We start from the raw sequence: 25,919 nt of genomic DNA, 5'->3' as shown, positions 1-25,919 counted from the left end.
AATTAGCTGTCAGGAGTAAGGAATCATAATAATATGAATCATATAACATACTGCTATGTGTGTTTTAAACGATACAGACATATTTTTTAGAAGTTCATACTTTCCTAAATACATGTCGAAAAGTATTTTAAAATGTTGTGTTTTCACAACTTTAAGAAAGAAAATAAATTAAATTAAATTAAAAAACAAACAAAAACGAAAAACACATTATAGGTAGAAACATGAGATTTCTTCAGAGATGCATGATGATGATGATGATGATGGCGATGATGATGGTGATGATGATAATGATGATGATACTGATGATGATGATGATGATGATGATGATACTGATGATGGTGATGAAGATGACGATGGTAATGATGATGATGATGGCGATGATGATGGTGATGATAATGATGGTGATGATGATACTGATGATGGTGATGAAGATGATGATGGTGATGATGATAATGATGATGATACTGATGATGGTGATGATGATGATGATGATAATGATGATGATGGCGATGATGATGGTGATGATGATGATGATGATGATGATGATAACGCTACTACTACTACTACTAATGTTTAATGTTTATATGAGAGTGAAATGAAATAGAGAATATGTTAATAACACTCATTCGAAGTCTTTACAGTGTGTTTATCAAATTTCTTTTAAATTTAGGTTGCTGAATATGTGTCTGAATTCGTCGGAGATGCGACCAGAACACATAACTATGACGATTGCGTTAATCGCCAAAAACCAAGCGGGACGCGACATGGTCTTGCCATTTATTATTCATAATTTGTCAGAATTCTTGAAAAGGTAAGAGGATAAATAAGCATGTTTTTATGAACTGAAATTAATGTTTCAATAAAGTTCAGGATAGGATTGGATACCATATAAAAGTTCAGGCACGTCTCTCCCTGGCATAATATCTGTCTTCGCTAGTGACCGAGTCCAGGACAGAAGGAGGGGTGGGGGGGGGGGGGGGGGGGTGTGTGGAGAGAGTGCCCGGCCGCAAATTATATAATTTGCATCATTTCAGGACAGTCCAAAAATAATGAGAGAAAGAAGATATATACAAAAAAGAGAGTAATTTTTACATGATATTTTGAACAAGGCCGCTATGGTACATGGCTTGTATTATAGTAATCGGAGGCCTATCAGACTTCGTGAAAATACTAGCAAAAATACCAAAATTTGTATTTGCCCAAACTGGATTTTACCTCCAAATGATTTCATAAGTGCCAAGAAAAAACTACAAAGAAAACCCCAAACAAACAACAACAAACAAACGAAAAACAATAAAACAACACAGCATGTATTAGGAAATACAATAGTTTGAGCTACGCCAAATATTAAGACGACCATAAAACATTGGCTATACAGACACTGACCGGCCTAGTTTAAACACGACAATGCATTTAATATGTACCGTTAGTCGTTAACAAGGGCTCTGTTAGTCAGTACCATCTTATATATAACTTAAGCAAACTCATGACAGTCCCTTAAATCTATAATAAATCCGTCACTGTAGACTATGAAATATATATTTGAAATCACCCGGGTTTTCTTTGCTTCCATGCGTACGAAAACCTAAAGAATAAGTACTGAAAGTAAAATTAGCATCAATTGTAAGGCCTATCCAGATGAATACATGAATAGACGCATAGTCCTAATAATTTAAATCCTAAGATAGTAAGTAATCTAATCCATTGTTCATAGTGGCAGATCCAGTGTCAAATCGAGCAGGGGTCACAACCAAACTGTGAAGCTGGCGGGTGGGGAATGGTGAGTGGTAGTAATATTGTAGTGCTTAAATATTGTTATATACAGGCAGGGGCGAATGCAGGGTTTTTCTAGGGGGGTGGGGGGAGTGCAATGCTTAAAGGGGGCGCCTGGTAACAGTATTCATAAGTACACTAACAATGTTATTACATGTATTATCTATGTGGTAATCTTCCACACAAATATCAAGCTGACCACTGTAAACATGTACCCCTCTAAAAACAATAAATGCACTATGTTTATCTGCTGGATTTTTCGTGGAAATTTTGGAGGAGTGTGTACCTCCACAACTCACGTGGGCAGTCTTTACGATTAAATTAATGCAATAAACTGAATTGAACTGAACTGATTTATAGACAGGGTAGAACATGGGGGCCATGGCCATCCTCAGTCACTGCCCCCACCCCTTTCCCCATACACCCGCAAACAATGCGGATGGCCCCGCAATATAAAACCCTCACTACGCCAATGCCAACGCACCCCAACTATGATTTCAACGATCCTGATCAACAATCAATCAAACAAACAAACACTTACCTCAGTTGATAGCCACTCAACACTTGTAGGAAACACTGCAACAGAACATCACAGTAGGTAACTGTCATCATTTGGTAGTATTAGATCCATGCACATATATATTTCACATTTATAGACATACGATTATTAAATGACAAACAGCGATCCTGTTCGCATATTTCTGAAGTTAAAACTGTAATTAGAAGAATGTACATACTATCGTTTTGACATCAATAATCATATTAAAATGTCATAGCATTGTTGACGTCACGTCAAAGGACTGTTGGCGTTTTTATGGCAACGTTTCCGGCCATTTTCGTAACTTAACGGAAAATGTCGAAATGTTTAACCCATTATGATCCCTTTCGATCGGCGCTTGATGGGAAATAAAGGTAGCCCAGGACATCGTACAGTAATAATCTATTGTCTGTCAAGGGTAGGATTGATTATGCTAAGAATATAAAGTACATAAAAAGTATTCAAGCATTAAAATAACAACCAGTTGTTTCTTGTGTTTTGTTTGTTAATCTGTCAAATTCAAAATGTAGCGTTATTATTGGGTGTTTTAATAATGCAAATTAAAAAAAGAAAGAAAATGAAATTGTTTGGATGTATTTTTGTTCATTGGCGTGAAGTGTTTTTTTTGTTTGTTTGTTGGGTTATTTTGTTTGTTTGTCGTTTTTTTGTGGGAAGGGGGTAGAAGGAATGGATATGTAATTGAAAGTATAATCTTTCCAAGTTACAAGAAAAAATCATATGGTTATTAAGTAACTTTGAGAGTGTCGCTTTAAGTGAATATATATTAAAGCCGCAATCAAGAGGTTTATTAATTGTCTTACTGTCAACAGCATTTGGCTACACTCGTTATACATGACCCTCAACATGTATTCTTCTCCACTATAAAACCGTTAAGCGGACTGCTGTTTCACGATTTCGTCTACATCAGCGAGTGACTATGATTTGTTATAGGACGTTTTTAATGGGATTCCTAATTTAGGTGCTTTCTCAATTTGTTGAGCCTATCTAATATAATTTAAAAAAAACATTTAGGTGTCACCGCATGCTTGTGGCCCTTAATGTCTTCCAAGGGTGGGGGATATGGATCCCTGTGACACCCCCTTGGATCCGCGTGTGTTAATTTGTTCGTGCAATTAGATTATAAATAAAATTCCAACCGATTTCCAAAAGATCAGGTTGTAGTCATACTGTCATACTATTGTATGTATCTCTAAATCATAAAATATTAGCGAAATTCAAATAAGTAACATATTAGCGACATAGACATTTAGCGAGGTCAGCATATATCAGAAACTAAAAAAAACAACAACGAATAAGCGTAAGTTGTAGGATCAGCTGAAATAATGTTCTTGACGTTACGCAGTTTACAGACATGTTGAATTTAGTAGAAAATTACAGTAATGTGTATGCTAACTAACTAGTGTTGTGTGCTATCCTTTTGGTTTAATCAATAGTATGTAACCATTACTATGCCTTCAGTTAATCACAGACAAAACGGTTTTTTTTTTTGGAACAATATATTGTATATCTCTTTAAATTTAGCTTCATGAAATATTAGCGTCTTGTATGGCCTCGCTAAATTCGCTATCAATTTATGCTCGCTAACATTTCCTGATTTACAGTACTTGGTAGTGTCATCTTATAGCGAAGCATTTCTGTTTGTTTTATTTATTAATTAAATATTTATTTTTAAAAATAATTTTAGTCGTTCTTTTGTTTCAGTATTGATGCCAGGGAAATTCCATATATGCTCGGGTCTATTTCTTCATATATGACAAGCTATGAACAATTATTACAGGTAAGTTGAAATTCAGATTGAACACATTTCAACACCAGATCCAAGTGTGGGGCACATGTGGACCTCTGCCCCCCCCCCCCCCCCCCCCCCCCCCCCCCCCCCCCCCCCCCCCCCCCCCCCCCCCCCCCCGACAACAGTTTTCATTTCTCGTATGCCAAACATTTATTGAGGTACACATTCTGGAGTTGGTCCATGTGTGCCCATTTATCCTTGGTCCCCTCTCTGTAATATTACCTAGGTCCGTCTTTGCTTCTTTTTTTTTCTCATGCACGTACACATATATGGTGTCCTGTTAGGGCCATTCGTGTCTTCGCACTGTCGGACCGGCCTCGGTGGCGTCGTGGTTAAGCCATCGGTCTACAGGCTGGTCGGTACTGGGTTCGGATCCCAGTCGAGGCATGGGATTTTTAATCCACATACCGACTCCAAACCCTGAGTGAAAGAAAGAAATGTTTTATTTAACGACGCACTCAACACATTTTATTTACGGTTATATGGCGTCAGACATATGGTTAAGGACCACACAGATTTTGAGAGGAAACCCGCTGTCGCCACTACATGGGCTACTCTTCCGATTAGCAGCAAGGGATCTTTGGTCCCCCCCCCCCCCCCCCCCCCCACACACACACACACATCCAATTTTGTGCTGGGAGTCGTTAAACTATTCATTCCAATCGTATGTTGTTTTACAGATCACGCCACTTCTGGCTTACGAAGAAGAGGCAATCGTATTGGCTGCTCAAAAAATGAAAACGAAAGTAACGAACAACATACAGTTTATACGCGACAACTACCCGTATGTGAAGACATGGCTACGCCAGAGTGGATACACCAACTACTTGTGATCGTTCACGGTTCAAATATCTCCAGACAGACAGAGACAGAGACAGAGAGAGAGAGAGAGAGAGAGAGAGAGAGAGAGAGAGAGAGAGAGAGAGAGAGAGAGAGAGAGAGAGAGAGAGAGAGAGAGAGAGAGAGAGAGAGAGAGAGAGAGAGAGAGAGAGAGAGAGAGAGAGAGAGAGAGAGAGAGAGAGAGAGAGAGAGAGAGAGAGAGAGAGAGAGAGAAGTTTGTTTTATTTAACGACGCCACTAGAGCACATTGATTTTTTATCTTATCATCGGCTATTGGACGTCAAACATATGGTCATTCTGACACTGTTTTTTTTTAGAGGAAACCCGCTGTCGCCACATAGGCTACTCTTTTACGACAGGCAGTAAGGGATCTTTTATTTGCACTTCCCACAGGCAGGATAGCACAAACCATGGCCTTTGTTGAACCAGTTATGGATCACTGGTCGGTGCAAGTGGTTTATACCTACCCATTGAGCCTTGCGGAGCACTCACTCAAGGTTTGGAGTCGGTATCTGGATTATAAATCCCATGCCTCGACTGGGATCCGAACCCAGTACCTACCAGCCTGTAGACCTATGACCTAACCATGACGCCACCGAGGCTGGTGTACAGAGAGAGAGAGAGACGATAACAAAATACCATAAAACATTACACCCCTGGTGTTCGCATGGACCCGTGATATACTCATGATTAGAATCAGTAGTTTGCATGGGTAGGCCGTTTTAGTGGCGAAGCGTGGGTGGGGGCACACGGGGGTCATGCCCCCCAATCAAACTTTTTTTGTTAAACTATTAAATTTTATAAAATCATACATACATACATGCATACATATATAGTGTGTGTTACAACGCCACACCCCACCCAACTAATACAGACAGACGGTAGACTTAAAACTGAGATGCAAGGACTTTCGGTACCTCTACATATATATACATGTCTACATACCGGTCTATATAAATATATATATATATCAGAGCCCTCAAAAGTACCCGGTCTCCGGCGGCAAATCGCCGTCTGAAACAGCTTTTGCCGCCGCCTACTTTTCGTTGATGGTAAAAAAAAAGTGTTCTCTTCTTTAATAAAGTCTCCTACAAAAGGGATCCAAACAAGGTGCCAAAATAGTTGTTTATTTGTCTTGAAACGCGATTAGTTCACATCGAAATTTGATTTTTCAAATGTTTCTTGGGGAGGTCCCCCAGACCCCCCGCTTTGCCCCCTGCTATCATCACTGTTGTAGCCTGCTACTTCTTAAACTATTGAGGGCGCTGTATATATATACATTGAAATGCACCCAATTGATTGCTATTGCTATATAATACACACTATAACCCTAACCCTTGTATATATTTGATTATATATTGTCTACCAGAATACACCCAGTTATACAAAATACGTTAAATATATGTACTCAGGGCTTCTAGATTATGGTAGCCCCACTCCCATGGCTTGCAATTTTCAATATTGGGCTAGTAAAGAACTACTGTCATGCCCGACGGTTAGTGAATTTGTTTGGTCAAATGTTGCAAAATATTTTGTAAATATGAATATCCTGCCCCCACCCCAATATTAGTGTTTTTAAGCTCCATCTCTCTTTAGGTGACATATTTGATTATTACTATTATTTAGTAAAATTGTATTAATTTAAGTAAAGTAGGACGGTGAATTTTTAATTGTGACTAGTGAATTTTTAATTGTGGCTAGTAAATTTTTAAATCACTTATCCCATGGCTGGTGTATTTTATAAAAATTCTAGAAGCCCCGATGTACTTTAAAAAAACATGATATCCGTTTTAAAAATACAATTCTGACTGATGCGTTTTTAATGGAGTTCAGTATATAAAACACGCCACATCCCTGTGCTTACATATACACTGTAGGGTACGTTTTATTAAAAAAAACCCATCAGCCAAGTTAATGAAATTAGTCAGGTGACCTCATTTACCTCCTCACCAACCTATCAACCTCATTCTACTAGATAACATGTGGATAGTGTATACAGTATGTATGATCTTCTTTTGTGCTTTTCATGAATCAAAAACTTCATTGCCTTGTTCACAAATGATTGTATCCAACTGTATGTATTCCACCAAGGTAATAATAATATGCAGATTAGGACCAGCCAATCTGGCCTTTTCAGCTGGAAGCTGCTATATCTTCAGTATATATCTTTTCTATGTTATTGAGCAATCTAGAATAGACCAGCCATATTAATTTGAATGGAACTTTTTTTCAAAAGCTCGTTAAAAACCAAAATTGAGAAATATGGAGAAAACCACAAAACTTGCATGTCCAATATGCTATGAGCGGTTATTTATGCACAGCGTTTACCTCAAACTGGGATTAAATCCCCTTAATATGGTTGATTTACGTAAGTGTTATATATATGAAGTTTAATTGTTTGTAACACAAATCATTGTTGCTGTTTGTTTTTTTCTTAAATTGATATCCCATAGATTTATTTGTAACAAAAACAAAAACAAAACTACACTTCAATTTTCTTACTATTGCATCCTATTCTTGGACATTATTTGTTTATATTTATAACAAATCAGTAAATGATGGTAATTTTGACATATAGTCTTAGAGAGGAAACCTGCTATATTTTTCCATTAGTAGCAAGGGATATTTTATATACACTATCCCACAGGCAGAATAGCACATACCACGGCCTTTAATATAGCAGCACCACCTTAATATACCAGTGGCAGTCATGGTGCACTGGCTGGAACGAGAAATAGCCCAATGGACCTACCAACGGAGATCAATCCCAAACCAACTATGCATCAAGCGATCAATTCACCACTGGGCTATGTGTCACGCTCATAAATGATGGTATGAGGCAAAACTGCAGTCTTAGAATGTAACCAAGTTAAGATGAGAACAAGACAAAACCAAGGAAATAGTTTATTTTATAATAATCAAATAACATGAACAAATTATGCACATGTGGAATATAACAAGCACATTAGGAACAAACCTTGCCTTCACACTCCTTACTACTTAAACTTGTAATACAAATGTGCATTCAAATCTTCGTGCAAAATGTTTTCAATATGGTGCTTGCAGAAAACGCCATGAACAGGTTAATAGAGAAACAGGCTTGATGTAAGAATTATAGTGGTCATACACTTTGGATAATCTTGTTTGTACCCAGTCATGTATTGTTCAGTGATAATTGTCCAACAGCAGGTGATATTGTGAAGACCCAACACTGGAATGATTTCTTTAATTTACTTATAATTAAGATTTAAGCACACAGTCTTGGGTATAGTACCTCAGCTATCTGAACTGTCTGTCGAGATCAGAGTTCAATGGTTACAGTGGTTAATGACAAGATATGTTGGTGCAGTGGCTTGTTAAAACTCGATCTCAGGTTGGAAACAACGCTGGGATGCGAATCCAGCACCTACCATTCTTAATGTTCATGGTTTACCCACTATTTTTCCACCTAAACCGGTATAGGAATTGTTACCAATTATACCGAGGACTTCATTGTACAATCTGCTTCTTGCTTCCTGATATAAAAACAATGAAATTTAAACATTGACAGGGATATTGAATCACTGATGATACAAGCTAAAAGAACTAAGTACCTAGTCAGCTATGAACCAGGACCCATATTTTCGAAGCAATCTTAGCCTACGAAATCTTAAAACCACTGTAAGCTGACGTTACTATGGCGTGTGCTGTAATGACGCCACAACCTACAATGGGTTTACGATTTCGTAGCACCAAGAAGACTTCGAAATATTGGTCCAGATAATATGAGAAACAAACCAAAAGCCAAATTTGGTAAAGTACAGTGTGTTACTTGATATTCTCATAGGGCAGGTCCTACTGGAAGCTATCATTAAATGTGCAACTTTAAACCATAATTATGATTATGTTCTGGGCTGCAATTATAATAATACTGGATCCCAATAGTTTGTTAAATTCGATCATTAAGGTTAGTGTTAGGTTTAGTTTAAAAAAAAAAAAACCCAAACAATGCTGGAGTATATTTTTGGATGTAATGTGTGGTATAATTTTTTTTCAAGTGGATTCGATATACAGTAGAATCTTGTTGGACTCCGAAGGGTCAAATATACCACAACTCTTGAACCAAAAATGAAGTCCCGAGTTAATACTTATATGTTGTTGACTGAACGGTTAGGTCGAACTACCCAATAGGTCAAGCACTTTCTCGAGCACTGACGGGGTTCGAGCCAACAGGATTCAACTGTATTATGAGTCCGATTCACCTACACGGTTGTGTAATGGACTAGCAACATACAAAGCACAATGTGTCTCAGGTTGACACGTAAATACTGTACAACTAATGTTCCCATTACCACCAACACCTGATCTTAAAGGCAGGATTGTGCAACAGTTGACTTACAAAATGGTTCAAGAAAATGTTGCATGAAAGTATTTAATCTGTCCCCAAAAGTACTTTACTCACCAAGCTACCAGTACATAGTAGCCCACCAATAGAGATCGATCCGAGACCAACAGTGCATCAGGCTAATGGTCCAACACTGGGCTACGTCCTTCCCCTTTGGCAAACAGCAAGTTAAACCCTGTAGTCATCATATGTCTCGTGTTATCAGTATTAACTAACGGTCCAACACCGGACTACGTCCTGCCCCTTTGGCAAACAGCAAGTTGAACCCTGTAGTCATCATATGTCTCTTGTTATCAGTATTAACTAACGGTCCAACACTGGGCTACGTCCTGCCCCTTTGGCAAACAGCAAGTTGAACCCTTTGGCAAACAGCAAGTTGAACCCTGTAGTCATCATATGTCTCTTGTTATCAGTATTTTGGTATATAACTATAAATCACAAGCCATAAACCAAAAAGAAAAAAAAAGGCAAACAAGATAACTTTGTTCATATAACTAATGCTAGTTATTTAACATATTCCAAAAATAGCATATGGGAGCAATCATTAGGCAAATGTACATACAGTATATATTTCAAATCATGTAATCCATACAACTTTGCCTTAGTAGCCCAAAAGCTGTGCAGCCGTGGCTTTAATGACAAATGGTTACTGTACTTTGACATCCTACTTAAGCTATCATTTCTGTTATATATCTGTTATATACATTTATGTGTTACCATGTAAACAGAAGTGCATGTAGGATAAACCATATTTTGACCTATTTCAAAGCTGAAATATTTATATCACTTGGTTTTATATATAAATGTAACCGTTTCATATTGTGCAGAATTGCATGTTGTACCTCTTATTGTACCTCTTATATTGAACTGAAAATGTTTATAATTTTATTATTTGAATTCTTGAGTTTATAGATATTAAACTTTATGCAATGATCAACTTATGTGTGTTTTTATATTTTGTTGAGAAATAAAAACTACACGTAAAACCCCCGCAAATAGCAGCATAAATGTTAATACTGAACAAACGTATTTGTGTATTTGTGTAAATACATAGAGTTACAGTTACCAATGAAATGTTACACCAAGAATTCTGTTACCCAAATAGTTGTATTTTCACCCTAGTTCCAAAATCAAAGCAATAATGGGAAAATATATAAATACATTAATATACACATTTAATTAGAATAAATTGGAACTGTTTGCTTACAAACCTGAACTGAAAGAGAAGAAGAAAAATACATGGAATCTCCGTTTTCAATGGCTGATATACAAGGGAATACAAATTTCATTCACATCCAAGTTAAAGACAGGATTTCAAAATTAGATGCAGGAACTGATTTATATAAAGACCGAAAAAAGAAGAAAACAAATTATATATATATATATATATCCATCGTCGATGAACTAACAAAACCTGGTATTTAAATGTTTTATGTTTTTAGGACCTGGAGACGACAAAATCTGTTTTGTTACAAGCTGATTCAGTGTAAAAAATGGTTCTTAAGAACTATAACATGGAAAATAAAGGCTTTGTTTTTAATGTTATAGTTGTTAAAGAGCCATTTCTTACACTGAATCAGCTTGTAACAAAACATTTTTTATTGTTTCCTGAAAAACATAAAAAGATGCAGATACTAACTTTTCTCAGTTCAGCAACAATATAAATGTATATTTTTCAGTAAGAAATCAGAGATTTAGTTTTTAAATGAATATTATGATTTAAGTGCATTATGAGCTCACATATTAAATATTAACTAATTTTAAAAAATATTATTATGGGTTATTTTCATATTTAACAATATCATCCAATTTTTTAAAAACTAAAAACCCCAAACATTTTCCATGAGAAAATTGATGATCATATACTGATTAAACAAAGTAATTGCTATCCTATCAAAAATTACAGGAATAAAACATATGCATAAATACATAACAAGCTTAGCCACTCGTAAAATAATTCTAAATTAATATATCACACCCAACTGAATATTACAGATAAAATCCACTAGGCAAGGTGCTCATCATAAAGTTTATTCTCAGATGCCAACACACAAACCACGGAAACAGAAATCTCAACAACCCGTCACAATCAAATTTTCCAAGGTCAGGTCAAGCAATTTGTTTTTCTCAGCACTATTATTCATTAAAGAAATTAATTTTTGAAATATAAAAAAAATCAAACATAATTACTTTTTGGAAGATATACTACCGACAAAAAATAAGGGAACGACTAATGTGAATGTAACTATCGTTGACATGCACTGTTACAATACAGTGGCGTTGCATCTGAACGCTTCATCTGATCAAAATGAAATTTCACATCATGCATGAACTGCATGTGATGCACGTGCACACAGAAGATCACGTGTATGTGTTTATGGTGGAACTCACAAACACCGATGCAAGTGAGGTAATCACATGCGTGAAAATGGCCCCAAAACGATACCTTAATGAAGAGACGAAATGGCGAATTGTCGGTACGATAGAGGGAGGTACGTCAATATGCCAAGTTGCCCGAATGTTTGGTAAATCAAAAAGTGTAATTTCTAGATTGTGGAATAAGTACCGTCAAACTGGCGGGGTTGCAACGAGACCTGGGCGTGGCAGGCCTAAAAAGACGACACCTCGACAAAATGGTACCATAACATTAATTGCTCTACGCAATAGATTCAAATCAGCTGCTGCTATCAACAGTAAATTCCGTACAATAACAGGAAGGCGAATTTTAACATCGACCGTCAAGAACAGACTCTACAAAGCCTGCCTGAAAGCGAGGCGTCCTCTGAAGGGTGTGACCCTAACAGCTCACCATAGGCGGCAACGATTACGGTGGGCTAGGCAACACCAGGGACGGGCTGTGTGACAATGGCGTTACACCATGTTTACAGACGAATCGAGGTTCTGCCTCAGATTCACAGATGGCAGAAAACGTTGTTGGCGACGTAGCGGCGAGAGATATGCCCGGGCTACAATTCTAGACCATGATCGGTATGGGGGTGGTACTGCCATGGTGTGTGGAGGGATCACACATGACAGGCGAACAGATTTGATTATTGTTAATGGAAATTTGACTGGCCAGAGATATCTGGACCACAGTTTGTGTCCTGTCGTTGTTCCAGTGGCGAGAAATATTGGCAGAAATGTTGAATTTCAAGATGACAATGCCAGACCACATCGCACTCGGATAGTCACTGATTACCTACGACAACAAGGCATACCGACAATCGACTGTTCGGGCGGAGTGTGTACGCCAGGGACCCAGCACCCGCCAACGTGGCCCAGCTTGCGGTAGCCCTTCAGAATGAATGGCGGGCAATACCCAGAGCAACCATACGTACATTAATCAACAGTATGCCATCAAGGTGTCGAGCATGCATTGCCCAAAATGGTGGACACACCAGATATTGATATACACGCCCCAAATTGGTTTTCCAGAAGTTAATCGAAATAAAACATTCACTATCATTTCACCCGTTCCCTTATTTTGTGTCGGTAGTATATTAGCCACTTAACTGGTGGTTGGGATGTTCAGACGTCAGGTTAATGTACAAAAGGAAAATCACGAACATTATGACACTGAAAACTGTCTCAATACAACCCTGAGTGGACGACACATACATGTATAAACACAAATGCCCAATTGTCAAGTCAAAGTTATTTGTATTCATGCCACCCTAACAATAATACCTCATCTTGGTTTTCAACTACATATTTGACGGTAAAAGTATCGGTAAACGTATCGGACTGTCAAATGCAACATTCTTTTTGGAGAATGCACATCACTGGCAGAGTTTAAGCTGTCATTTGTAAAATCATCAAATGCAAAAATTAAAGTTGAATTTAGTGAATACATTTCTTTATTAATTGAAAAACAAAAAAATTCGATTTAAATATTTTTTCCCCCAATTTTTCATTGACTGAAACTTGAAAATGGCTACATATTTTCTGATTCTGCTAATAATTTTTTGGGGGTCTAGCTTAAACCCGTACTTGTAAATGAAGCCTCCAATCACATGAATGGCGGTAAACATATGAGACTGTGGAATTGATCGTCTCTTGGGGAATGCACACCACCGGTAGATTAAGCCTCTAGTCCTCATCTTCCTCGGCGAGTGGAGCCAGCTTTGCATAGGTGACGGTGCGGATCATGGGACACCTCTCGTTGAGGTTCTCTATCAGGTGAGGGTGCACCCGCGTGTAGTCCAGGTTCAGCAGGGTCAGGTTTTTAAGCTTCAGGTTAATGATGCCTGAGAAACACACAAAATATATTAAAAATATCCACAGTAAATCCATCAAACTAGTTAAAGCCGAGGACACTATTTTTAAAGGTACATGTAATATGTACCTTTTCTGTTTTGTTTAAAATACATTTTTAGCTGCTACAAACAAAAGGATGACCAGAAACATATTGGACCAACCAAAATTAATAATATCAAAATGCTGTTGATAATGTATAAGTTAATGGTAAAAAGCTATATTAAAAACAATTTAAAACATGGGTTAAAACTAGGGTCAGGGGATTTAAAACATGCATAGTACACCAAATTTACTAAAATGTTTCACAGAAAATTCATTGATTAAACATTCATAGCAAATCTACCTACTTGAAGAGTGAACCAAATGAAAAGAGGAAACCTTTGGGCACTAAATGGAAATAGGAAATGTTTTATTTGATGACGCACTCAACACATTGTATTTACGGTTATATGGTGTCAGACATATGGTTAAGGACCACACAGATATTGAGGGAGAAACCCACTGTCGCCACTTCATGGGCTACTCTTTTTCGATTAGCAGCAAGGGATCTTTTATATGCACCATCCCATAGACAGGATAGCACATACCACGGCCTTTGATATACCAGTCATGGTGCACTAAATGGAAGCAGAAAATGATATTTTATATGCACTTTCCCAAAGACAGAACAGTACATACCATGGCATTTTATGTACCAGTGATTTGGTACTGGTTGTTACTGGAAAAAACCCTGAGTCCATCAAGGTGATGGATCTTACAACTAAAGGGCCTCTGGTGATCGCTCAACCACAGAGCTACATCCCATCCCCTAGTTTGACATAAAATGCACACGAAGCTACTAAAAACACTAGGATGACCACAAACTCTGGATTTGTCAAAACATAACTTTGCAAGATGTAATTACTGGGTAATGTGCAATTCAAAGGTAAAAAAATAGAAAGAAGCTATAATAGCCCAAAATATTTAACACTGAGTAATAAATGGGATCAGTACCGTTAACTGAAAATACGCCCTGACTATGCATTGTACAGATATGTGACTGAATGTGACAACAGTTTTATCATTTTCAGTCTGTTCTGATTTAACCCTAATATAGTGACACAGTGTGTTACTTTAATTATGTGGTAAACGTAAAGTGGTTCCATTAGTTTGATGTCTCGAAAAGGCTCAGTCCATGTGGTCATTCCAGAACAGGCACGAAAAGGTTAATAAAGTAAGATTTTTTTTAACAAACCTTTATCTGAGATGTTTGTTCTGCTGAGGTTCAGTTTGGACAACATCTGACAGCTGTTCAGTATCCCAGTCATGAGGAAGTGGCTCGTTACACTGAAATGTGTCAAACCATAAGCAATTGTTATTCATCCTTATTAAAGACCAGGTCATATAGAATACTACACTTGTTTTTGCTATATATCATGTTACGAAACGAGAAAACTTCCCATATTAGTATCTAATCGGACAAAATGTGAGGAAAGATACCATGGGAAATTCATGAGTTTAGTAAAAATGTTATCTAGTGAAAATGAGTGTTGTGTTTTATTTATTACCCACTGTCAAATAATGTAAAATCTGACAATTACTTCCAACATAACTCCACAAGACATGGAATATCACAAATGATAGACCAGGGAAAATGATGTCACTTACCTAAATGATATCACTTACCTAAATAATGTCCTTTAGAAACTAAACACAATTTGTATGACACACCCAGACGTTTACTAGATGGGTAATAAATACAAATACAAACCTATTAAAGGCCCCCCCCCCCCCAAATGTTTAAAAATATATTCAGTATACCTTTTTTTCCCTTCTTTTTTTTCTTCTAAATATTTATTGTCCCAGATCATATACATGTAGCAGCATCGGGATTGGGAGCCCCGAATCACTGCTTTACAAACAGATGCATGTTTTAAACAACAACACAAATATTTTTTTAAAATAACAAAACTAACAGTAGACCTTTAACTTGACCAGAAAAAGTAATTTATTCAGTTTGAACCCAACCCCACCATGCTTCAAACAGATGTTCCTTTTTTAAAATGTATTTTCAGGGAGAGCATGACCCGATTCTACCCCACAAACTTCATTCACCACCATCTAGCATGTTCCAATGATTGATTATAATACAAACTTGGCCGTTCTGGCTCTATCATGTGGTGATTGATGATAAATGTCCATAATCGACTGTGTGGGAAACTTTTAACTGTAATTATTCCAACAGTTTATGTGATGGAATTGATGTAAATATGTTGTAGTTGATCTTTGTTTTCGTGTGTACATTAAGAAAAAAATATAAAGTAAATAGTTATTAAAAGTAAAATGAGTTACTTGTAGGGGATATCCCAGTGAACACAACAATAGGTGCACGGGACTTGTAATTTAAATCATTTTTGTGTTCATATACATATAATTCTCACCGATTGTGTAATCGAACTTGATTGATTGGTGCAAACCGATTATAACCAATGATAGATGATGAAATTCCAACCGATTCCCAACAGTATCACAGTCTAGACCATAACTGCACAATTTACTGAACACACACCTGAGTAAACATTAGCTAAAGAGAAATGCACCCACAAATCACACAGTATAATTCTGCCTTTAATTTGTCAAATGTTTTTTTATTTTTTATTATTCCCATTTTTATTGACATATCCACACACAGATGTATACAGTACATACATGTATGATAAAAAGATCCACATGAAAAAAACCCCGAAGTAGCTAAGGAGATATTTAGCTAAGATCAAATATATGTGACTGACAATCAGACATACATGTATGAAAAATTCAAAAGGAGACTAAGGAATAATAAGTATCAAAAAAGAAGAGAAGAAATACAATCTAGGTTTTAAATATATTGTGACAAATTGACAATTTTTTTTTGAATTTATCATAGTTGCACACGGAAAAAGCTGCTGCTTTTGTAACTTAATAGTACTCAGTCAACTCTTTTTGGATCCTTTTCAAACTGGGTACATATGCATTAAAATGACTTTTAAATATTACATGTTATGTAACAAGTACAATGGCATTAATGGGATCATTATTTCTAGTTTTAAAGCCAAAAATTACATTTTCTTTATGATTGGTTGGTGCAAACCGATTATAACCAATGATAGATGATGAAATTCCTACCGATTCCCAACAGTATCACAGTCTAGACCCCCACTGCACAATTTACTGAACACACACCTGAATAAACATTAGCTAAAGAGAAATGCACCCACAAATCACGCAGTACAATTCTGCCTTTAATTTATCAAATGTTTTGTAACGTTGCCTTTAAAACCTTAATAAGATTTAGTATATTCAATAAAAATACATAACTGTTTTAAAACTGAGCATAAGTAAAAAAAAAAAAAAATTATTATAGTGAATATGTTAATTAAATAGCTGCCATCTTTATGACTAAACTTGTGCAAAGCTTCTATCTAGTTAGGTTTTTAAAAATATTTAATTCCTGTTTTACAAAACTAAATATAATAAGCTTACCTTGTAGAAGCCAAACTCAACTCCTCCAGTTTCGTGAAATCTATAAACAAACAGTGTGTGACTTGAGACTAACTTGATTATATACAGTCATTTAAAAATGGAACAAAACTATATGTATGTTTAGATTAAATAACAGCAATATATATACAGTCATTTAAAAATGGAACAAAACTATATGTATGTTTAGATGAAGTAACAGCAATATTTTCCCACAACATAAGTTGACAATAGTAAGCACATACACACACATGTATAATAACAACACTATATGAACTAAATTTTAGTGAAGGAAAATAGGAATATATTTGGTAAACCATATCAGAAACACATTTTAAACTAGGATAGTTACATTTAGGTGTCTGAGCCAGTTATTGTCATACTTGGTTCAGAGAGCAACAAAGTTTAAAGTTTGTTTTTGGTTAACGACACCACTAGAGCACACCGATCGATTAATGATCGGCTATTGGATGTCGAACATTTGATCATTCTGACAGAGGAAACATACTACATTTTTTCTAATGCAGCAAGGGATCTTTCATATGCACTGTCCCACAGACAGAAAAGCACATACCACAGCCTTTGACCAGTTGTGGTGCACTGGTTGGAACAAGAAAAAACCCATCAGCTGAATCAATCCACCGAGGTGGTTTGATCCTGCGACACAAGCACATCAAGCGAGCACTCAACCGACTGAGCTAAATCCCACCCTCAGAGAGCAACAATCCGAATCTGGATAACATTTATTTACATTAGTATTACTGCGAAACAGCTATATAGGGTTGCAAATGAATCACTACACATTTTGACATGGATTACAACTATTACTGTGGGTAGAATGATGGAAATACACAGTGAAAAGGTTTCATGCAAGCTCATTTTGCCTGAATATATGTATTTTTTTTCTCACAATTTTGAGGATTTGCTCCATCCCTGGGAGGGGACAGTTGTTGCCCTGCCTCGTATACTTATGAAACAGACAGATTCAGAGGATCAGTTCTCTGACGTACTGACTGCTATAACTCTGAATTAAATCCTGTTCATATAGCGCTTTGATAGTTGCTTCCTATAAACTTACGTTTGAATACTTGAACACCAACATCTGAAACCATCGTCCTATCTAAGTAAAGAACCTGTAGATTTGTGAGGCCTGGAACACAAAACAGACAATAAACTAAGTGACGGTGTCACATTCATATACAAGTGTCTAAACATGTTTTAAGCAGAGTATATCTACAGGGTTCATACACCTTGGAAACAAAAATATTCCAGACCTTTCCCAGACAATTTTTTTTTTTTTCAAGACATGTTACTCAATACATCTTCCCATGTTTTCGGGAAATTTGACAAAATGGACGATCTTTTTGTCATATGCATTGCCCAAGCGTGTACTTCAAATCTTCGGTAAATGTTGGCAATTGTTAGTCTCAATTTCCCAAATGCATGTTAGTCCAGAGATCAGAAAACGTCGTCAGATTCCATTGGTATCACACAACCAAAATTTTCTACATGATGCCGGAATTTTTTTTTATTTGTTTCCTATTACATGCTGGAAAAATATAGGGTAGGTAGGTAGGAAAAACATTTTATTTTGGAAAATAATTTTATTTATGGATATTAAATAAAGGTGTTGACTACCGGTATCCAAAATAACCTCTGCATGTATAGAAATGCATTATGCAAACCAACTATACCATTCATCACAGTGTTTTCCCTAGAAATGAAGTAAGGCATGGTAAAGTAACGTTTTGGGGGCATATTTTATGTGCAGTTTTAAGTATAAGGGCTTTTTTTTCCATTATACAATATTCAAAAGGACAAAAACCGTATGGCCATTTTATTTTCTATATCTATTTCATAACTTAATTTAAAAAAGAAAATATGTAGTACTATCCACCTAGGTGTGTTTAAAGGCTTCTTTTTAAATGGGCAACTTATAAATTTATAAAAGGCAAGGCATTTTAATTTTGAGGGCAACATGGTGCTAACCTATCTGTGGGAGAGTACATACAAAAGACCCCTTGCTGTTTAATAATAGGCAGAAGGTTTACTCTCATACTAACACTTAACTTCTGTACTGGTCCAGGACAGACTTGGTTGAACCGTAATTGGATAGAAACCAGTAAATAAGTTATAACAATTTCTTTTAATGAAAACTGAAAAGAAGGGTTCTATATTTATCTGTCCAACAATAACATTAAAAAAACATGTTATGAATATTATCTTTCCTAGTGTATCTAAGAAATGGTAGACTTACCAATTTTATAATTTGCAATGTTAGTTTTATTCTGTATGCATACAGTATTAAAGTACACACTTGGTTTGAAGCAATCAATTGGTCCAATGAATAGAAATGCAGTACAAATGCTCAGGATGCTCAAACGAATGTTGAAAAGTAAAGTTTGTTTTATTTAACGACGCCACTAGAGCACATTGATTTTTATCTTTAATATCATTGGCTATTGGATGTCAAACACATGGTCATTCTGACACTGTTTTTAGTGGAAACCCGCGAAGTTCCCAGTGACCACTTACTAAAAATAACGAAATGCATCGAGATCTTACTGACATATTTAATCATTTGATTTGGCAGTAAACTCCATCAGTATTGGTAAACATTCCCTCCCCTAGTTTATCGGGAGGTCACTAAATTTCTACAAGGCCAGTTTGTCGCTGGAGTAAATCATTAAATATAGTTGTTATTATTATTATTATTAATCGGAACACCTCGCTACGCTAGATGTAGAGTAAATCGGAAAAGATCGCATATATTCGTGAAAAAAAATTTCCGACTCTTTGCCCGATATCTCACGAAAGTTACTGAACTTCAATTTGAAGGGAAGTAACTCCATCAATCAATTGTTAGAAGAAAACATTTTGTGGCTAACGGGTCGCCAATAAAGCTAAATTTGCGACAGTAAAACCACCGATATACGTCTGCAAATCGGAAAACACAGTAGGGTTATCCCCTAAATTACACCAAATTAGTGCTTGTGATAGTTTTGGAACGTTTTCGTGGAAATCGTTGTTATATTAAAAAAACATTTTTGGATATACAAAAAAAGTTTTAGGGTCGGCAGGTTCAAATTAGGGTCGGTCAGGTAACCGGAAACAAACAATATTTTATGATACGCCTGAGTCCTAAAGACGAATTTCCATACTTTTTCCAAACCAACTCGCAAAAATTGTATTTTTCCATACTTTTTCCAGGTCTGGAAAATGGATTTTCAAAATTCCATACTTTTAAAAATGTTCCAGACTGTACGAACCCTGTATCTAGATCAACTGATAGGTGTGATTAAGTTTTTTCACCAACCTCAAAGTGACTGCAGGGATGACATTAACAAGTGGTAGGTGACTGTACTTTGCCACCTATTTACTAAACTGTTGGGTATCGGACTTCCAGGGATATATAGTTCCTGAATGATGTTGATTTTTTTAATGATTTAACTTGTGCTTACATGCATCTGAAATCTTATTCCTGACTGGTTATTGTTATTTGTATGTATAATGTCAATGGTTAAGTTAAAACAAAGCCATCAAGTCTTTATCAGGCTTTGGCATCAATCTGCCGTGGCCGATCCAGAAAATCCATACAAAAAAAATCATTCAGTTAATTTTATAACATTATCTTATTACCAATTTGAAAGACTTAATAACTTGAACACAATATAGCTACAGATATGACAAATACATCTTACTGAATATACCTGCAAACTTTATCCATTAATGTTATTTCTAAGTATTAAAACCTGATAAATGGAAATGAATTAACAAAACTGTCTATATTGAAGAAAATGGTTTAAAAACATACTTTATGCCATTAAATATATATATATATACATATATACCTTCCAAATAGAACATTCCCTCATCTGTCAGCTTTGTGTTGCTCAAGAGAAGTGTAGTAAGACTGAAAACACAAAAATAACTATTAGTAAAAAAAAACATTTCAAAATTTCCGAAAAAATAAACAAAATACTGCTGAGAAAATCAACAAAAATTAAAAATACAAAACAAAAAGATGAAAAATTAAGTAATGAGAAAAAGAAATGACATTTTGTTTTAGTGACACTGTATAACCAGTGAATACCTTGTCAAAGAATAATTTATTAACTGGAATGACAGCTACGTATTTTCAAACACTTACGTTATACATGACCCTCTCACCATAACTAACCTGGTTATTTTTCCAATGTGTTGTAAACCATTATCATTGATGTGGATAAAGTTTGTCAAATCCAATGCTGTTAGCTTCATGTTCACCAGATGGCTGAGCCCGCGACTTGTTGTTGAATGTCGACTTGGCAAGTACAGTGTGTGTAACTTCAAACCTAGTAACACAGTAACAACAAAGCTGTATCTGCACTGAACACAACAATTTATTTTAGAAACCATTTGTACTAGATTTACACCAGATGCAAACAATTGTTTTGTTTATGTTACACAATGTCATGAGACATGAATAAGAATTGATCATATTTTTCAGAAACAAAACAGGTATATAATAAATTACAGGACTAGCTCTGCCACTCGCCAAATTCGCCAATTACAAATTTTAAGAACAAATGGCAAATTTTATTTTAATTTGACAAAAACATTTGTGTAATAATTGGTATTTTGTAGGGAAATAGATGCAGGTTTTACATTTTTGAGATAATTTGACGACATTTTGTGATCACCCAGAGCTAGCTCTGTTAAATTCTCATAATACCTGAGATATACTGCAGGGCCAGGTCACCCACGATGTTCTCGTTGTTGGCGATGCTAAGACAGGTGAGCGCCGGGTGATGCTGAAGACACAGCAGCGACTCTGTGACGATAGTCGTCTGAGCAACGTCCAGTACCTCCAGCTGTTTCAGATTCTCTATCCCCGATAAACTGTGTATCTGTCAATAAAAAACATCAACTGTGTATCTGTCAATAAAAAACATCAACTGTGTATTTGTCAGTCAAAAACATCACTTGTGGATCTGTCAATCAAAAACACCAACTGTGGATCTGTCAATAAAAAACATCAATTGTGTATCCGTCAGTCAAAAACATCAATTGTGTATCTGTCAGTCAAAAACATCAATTGTGTATATGTCAGTCAAAAACAGCAACTGTGTATCTGTCAGTCAAAAACATCAATTGTGTATCTGTCAGTCAAAAACATCAACTGTGTATCCATCAGTCAAAAACATCAACTGTGTATCTGTCAGTCAAAAACATCAGCTGTGTATCTGTCAGTCAAAAACATCAATTGTGTATCTGTCAGTCAAAAACATCAATTGTGTATTCGTCAGTCAAAAACATCAACTGTGTCTCTGTCAATCAAAAACATCAACTGTGTATCTGTCAGTCAAAAACATCAACTGTGTATCTGTCAGTCAAAAACATCAACTGTGTATCGGTCAGTCAAAAACATCAACTGTGTATCTGTCAGTCAAAAACATCAATTGTGTATCTGTCAGTCAAAAATACATCTTGTAATCAGTAATTAAAAAACTATCAAACTTGTTATAATTTATCAACAACAAACAAATATAAATAGAAAATGTATTTACACTGCATGTATTTTACGTACATGTATTTGCATTGCAGTGTACTTTAATTTGTATTCACTTATTGTAAATTTTGTTCAAATGATTTATTTTGTATATTACAATAATTATTATGTTTTGCTTTGTTTGTTTTGTAACAGAGGGTCTCAGGGAAGTTTACTTCGAACTAACTGTGCCAACTTTATTAAATAAAGTGTTTATTATTAATATTATTTTTTAATTTATTAAAATTGTTAGTTATTATTATCATTACCAAAAATGAACTTGGAACACCAACATCTGCAACCATTTTTACTTATCATCAAAAACAAACATATTTCTTTTTATGTATTAAAAATGATCATAATTCCTATGACTTATGTATGAAAAAAAATCACTCCTCAGTAAAGTGTCTTGAACATCCATTAATAACATACTTTCAATATATTTCTAACCATGAGGAGCTTAATAATAAATATAGTTGGAACAGAAGTCCAGATATAAGAACATATAATGTATTTAGATAGTTGAAATGATCAATCCCAGTCTGTGTGCCCAGTGGGCTATTTCTTGTTCTAGCCAGTGCTCCACAATTAGTTTAACAAAGGCTGTGGTATGCACTATCCTCACTGTGATATGCTGCATATAAAATATCCCTTGCTGCTAACTGGAAAGAGTAACCCATTGCATGGCGATAGTGGGTTTCCTCTCTTATTGTCTGCGTGGTTCTTAACCATATATTTGACGCCATATAACCATAATTAAAGTGTTGAAGAAAGGAAGGAAATGGTTTATTTAACGACGCACTCAACACATTCTATTTATGGTCATTTACATTGGACATATGGTTAAGGACCACACAGATATTGAGAAAGGAAACCCGCTGTCGCCACTTCATGGGCTACTATTTTCAATTAGCAGCAAGGGATCTTTTATATGCACCATCCCACAGACAAGGTAGTACATACCATGATCTTTGATATACCATTCGCGGTGTTAAAGTGTTGAGTACATTGTTAAATAGCATTATTCCTTCCGTTCCTGCTGTAAATAAAAGGCACAATACAAATTATCCCAAAGGATACATGTAAGCAATGCTTTGAAGACAACATTAAACAATCTGTCCCTTTTACAACCATTTCTACCTTACCATAAGGTGTTGTGCCTAACCTTAACTCACTTTTGTTTGTTCCAGGTACAAGGACTTCAAACTGGGTAAAACTGAAACAGAACAAACAGAAAAAACATTGATTATCTAATCAACTGTCAATTATAAGAGCTTAAGCAGCATGCAAAAAAACTTTCACAGAACATTCGAACACCTCCCCTAACACTACTATAATAGTAAATGAGTTAACATCACTTAACCAGTAGGGGTGCATAGTAGGTGGTTACAGGTGCCTCTTAACAATGCCAGAAGTAACTACTGAACACTCCCCGAAGTGGCCAGACTAAGCCCACAGCTAAAAGCTGATGGGGAATGGCACCTGTCATGGTTGGAGAGACGAGGACTGGCATGTGGAGGTGGACAGCGAAAAAGTTGAAAGATATGAGGAGTTGCCAGATCAGGAAGAAATGAGATGGAATTCAAAGGAGAGAAAGGAAAGGGGGCAGTGGGATAAAAATAAAAATAAATTAAAAACCCCAACAAAACAACAACAACACCACCCCCCCCCCCCCCCCCCCCCCCCCCCCCAAAAAAAAAGAGAAGAAAACCCATCACTTAAACACTCCCTATAATATGCCACATATTGATACCAAATAGTCATAATTTAAAAAGTGCTCAACTCTTAAACCATAAAGAACTGAGTTGTGTGACCAGATCAGCCTTGGTGACACAGTGGTTAAGCCATCGGACTACAGGCTGGTAGATACAGGGTTTGCAGCCCGGTACCGACTCCAACCCAGAGCGAGTTCTTAAGGTCTCAATGGATAGATGTAAAGCCACTACACCCTCTTATCTCTCACTAACTACTAACCAACTAACAACTAACCCACTGTCCTGAATAGACAGCTCAGATAGCTGAGGTGTGTGCCCAAGACAGCGTACTTGAACCTTAATTGGATATAAGCATGAAAATAAGTTGATATGAAATGTGTGACCAGTGGAGCATATTTGAATTGTAACTGAATATAAGCAAATATACTCAGTTAAATAGAACTATACACAAAAGCCAATGCTACTCCCTTTATAACCCCTCATCTGAACATTCACATTAAACAATACCCAGGTTCACAGAATGACACACAAGCTCAAGCACTCCCAATAAAACAACTCAACCCTCTGCCCCCAAAAATGCATCCAATCACTTAACAAAACTACACATTCCAAAGACTTTCCCATTCCTTCCTTGTATTGATAGCAATATAACAGAAGCATCAATGTTTTAAATAATGTCAATGAAAACAATCGTCACTAAAGCAGTCTGTTAACTAGTGACAAACATAGAATGTCTCAAAAGTTAATAGTAAAATGAAATAAAAAATTTTACATTGTAACTGCATTGCAATCTTTATTCTTGATTAACATATTCCTCAGATCAAACAAAATCTGTTACACCAAGATGAAATATGGTAAAATAATAAAGCGGAAGAATTCAAACAAAAACAATCCTTGGTTGCATTTTTTAAAACCACCCCTATGTGCAAGCCTTGTTAGAATTATTACCGTGTAGATGTGGAATTATACTGTGTGTGACCTGGGTTCGATTCAGATTAAGGTTCTGAAGATGCTTGGTACAAGTTGACAAAAAGTCTATAATGCCTGAGTCAGTTACTCCTGTGTCCTCCAGATTTAGACCTTGTAAGTTTGGCAATTCTGCAATAGGAAGGAAATGTTTTATTTAACAACACACTCAACACATTTTATGTTTGGTTATATGGCATCAGACATATGGTTAATGACCATACAGGTATTGAGAGAGGAAACACTGGCTAGAACGAGAAATAGCCCAATGGGTCCACTGATGTCGATCGATCCTAGACCGACCGAGCATCAAGCAAACGCTTTACCATTGGCCTACATCCCGCTCCTTCTACAATAGAGAATGCTTATTAGAATAATCTTATTATGCTTTTAATGTGAGTACATATTATTTTCAATAAAAATACACGATATAAAGTTATAGTATATAACAATTACATAGTTCAGCTCATACAGATCTGTTAAAACTCTGTCATTAAATATTATAATAACTGGGCCCATATTTTCCAAGCCATCTTAGTGCTACGAAATTGTAAAATCATCATAGGTTGTGACATCACTACAGCACACGCCACAGTGATGTCATAGTT

At 36.1% G+C, this 25,919-nt stretch overlaps 2 protein-coding genes across 2 annotated transcripts in view; one reads left to right on the top strand and one right to left on the bottom strand.

The window, feature by feature from the left end:
* The first annotated feature begins 636 nt into the window (after window positions 1-636).
* Window positions 637-4,954, top strand: LOC121381781. Its single transcript, XM_041511135.1, has 3 exons — window positions 637-811; window positions 4,034-4,109; window positions 4,802-4,954. The coding sequence occupies exons 1-3, from the start codon at window positions 681-683 to the stop codon at window positions 4,952-4,954; spliced, it is 360 nt and encodes a 119-aa protein (XP_041367069.1). The 5' UTR covers window positions 637-680.
* A 2,897-nt stretch (window positions 4,955-7,851) lies between these two features.
* The window catches only part of LOC121380593, a 49,302-nt gene continuing 31,234 nt past the window's right edge, over window positions 7,852-25,919 (bottom strand). The window contains exons 14-22 of the mRNA XM_041509478.1: window positions 25,294-25,443; window positions 23,806-23,846; window positions 21,815-21,989; window positions 21,281-21,434; window positions 20,952-21,013; window positions 18,179-18,250; window positions 17,104-17,143; window positions 14,837-14,928; window positions 7,852-13,592 (exon numbers count right to left, since the gene is read on the bottom strand). Of these exons, the coding sequence (XP_041365412.1) occupies window positions 13,435-13,592; window positions 14,837-14,928; window positions 17,104-17,143; window positions 18,179-18,250; window positions 20,952-21,013; window positions 21,281-21,434; window positions 21,815-21,989; window positions 23,806-23,846; window positions 25,294-25,443 (944 nt within the window). The 3' untranslated portion in view covers window positions 7,852-13,434. The remainder of the gene's footprint in view (window positions 13,593-14,836; window positions 14,929-17,103; window positions 17,144-18,178; window positions 18,251-20,951; window positions 21,014-21,280; window positions 21,435-21,814; window positions 21,990-23,805; window positions 23,847-25,293; window positions 25,444-25,919) is intronic.

Source organism: Gigantopelta aegis, chromosome 9, assembly GCF_016097555.1.
Source record: "Gigantopelta aegis isolate Gae_Host chromosome 9, Gae_host_genome, whole genome shotgun sequence".
NCBI lineage: Eukaryota > Metazoa > Mollusca > Gastropoda > Neomphalida > Peltospiridae > Gigantopelta > Gigantopelta aegis.
Note: the sequence above shows the minus strand (reverse complement) of the source record. Positions and strands in the feature narration are given on the sequence as shown.

Coding starts and splice junctions, on each gene's coding strand:
- LOC121381781 (XM_041511135.1), top strand. CDS start 681: ATGTGTCTGAATTCGTCGGAGATGCGACCAGAACACATAACTATGACG. Junction 812..4,033: donor TTGTCAGAATTCTTGAAAAG/GTAAGAGGATAA, acceptor CTTTTGTTTCAG/TATTGATGCCAGGGAAATTC. Junction 4,110..4,801: donor GCTATGAACAATTATTACAG/GTAAGTTGAAAT, acceptor GTTGTTTTACAG/ATCACGCCACTTCTGGCTTA.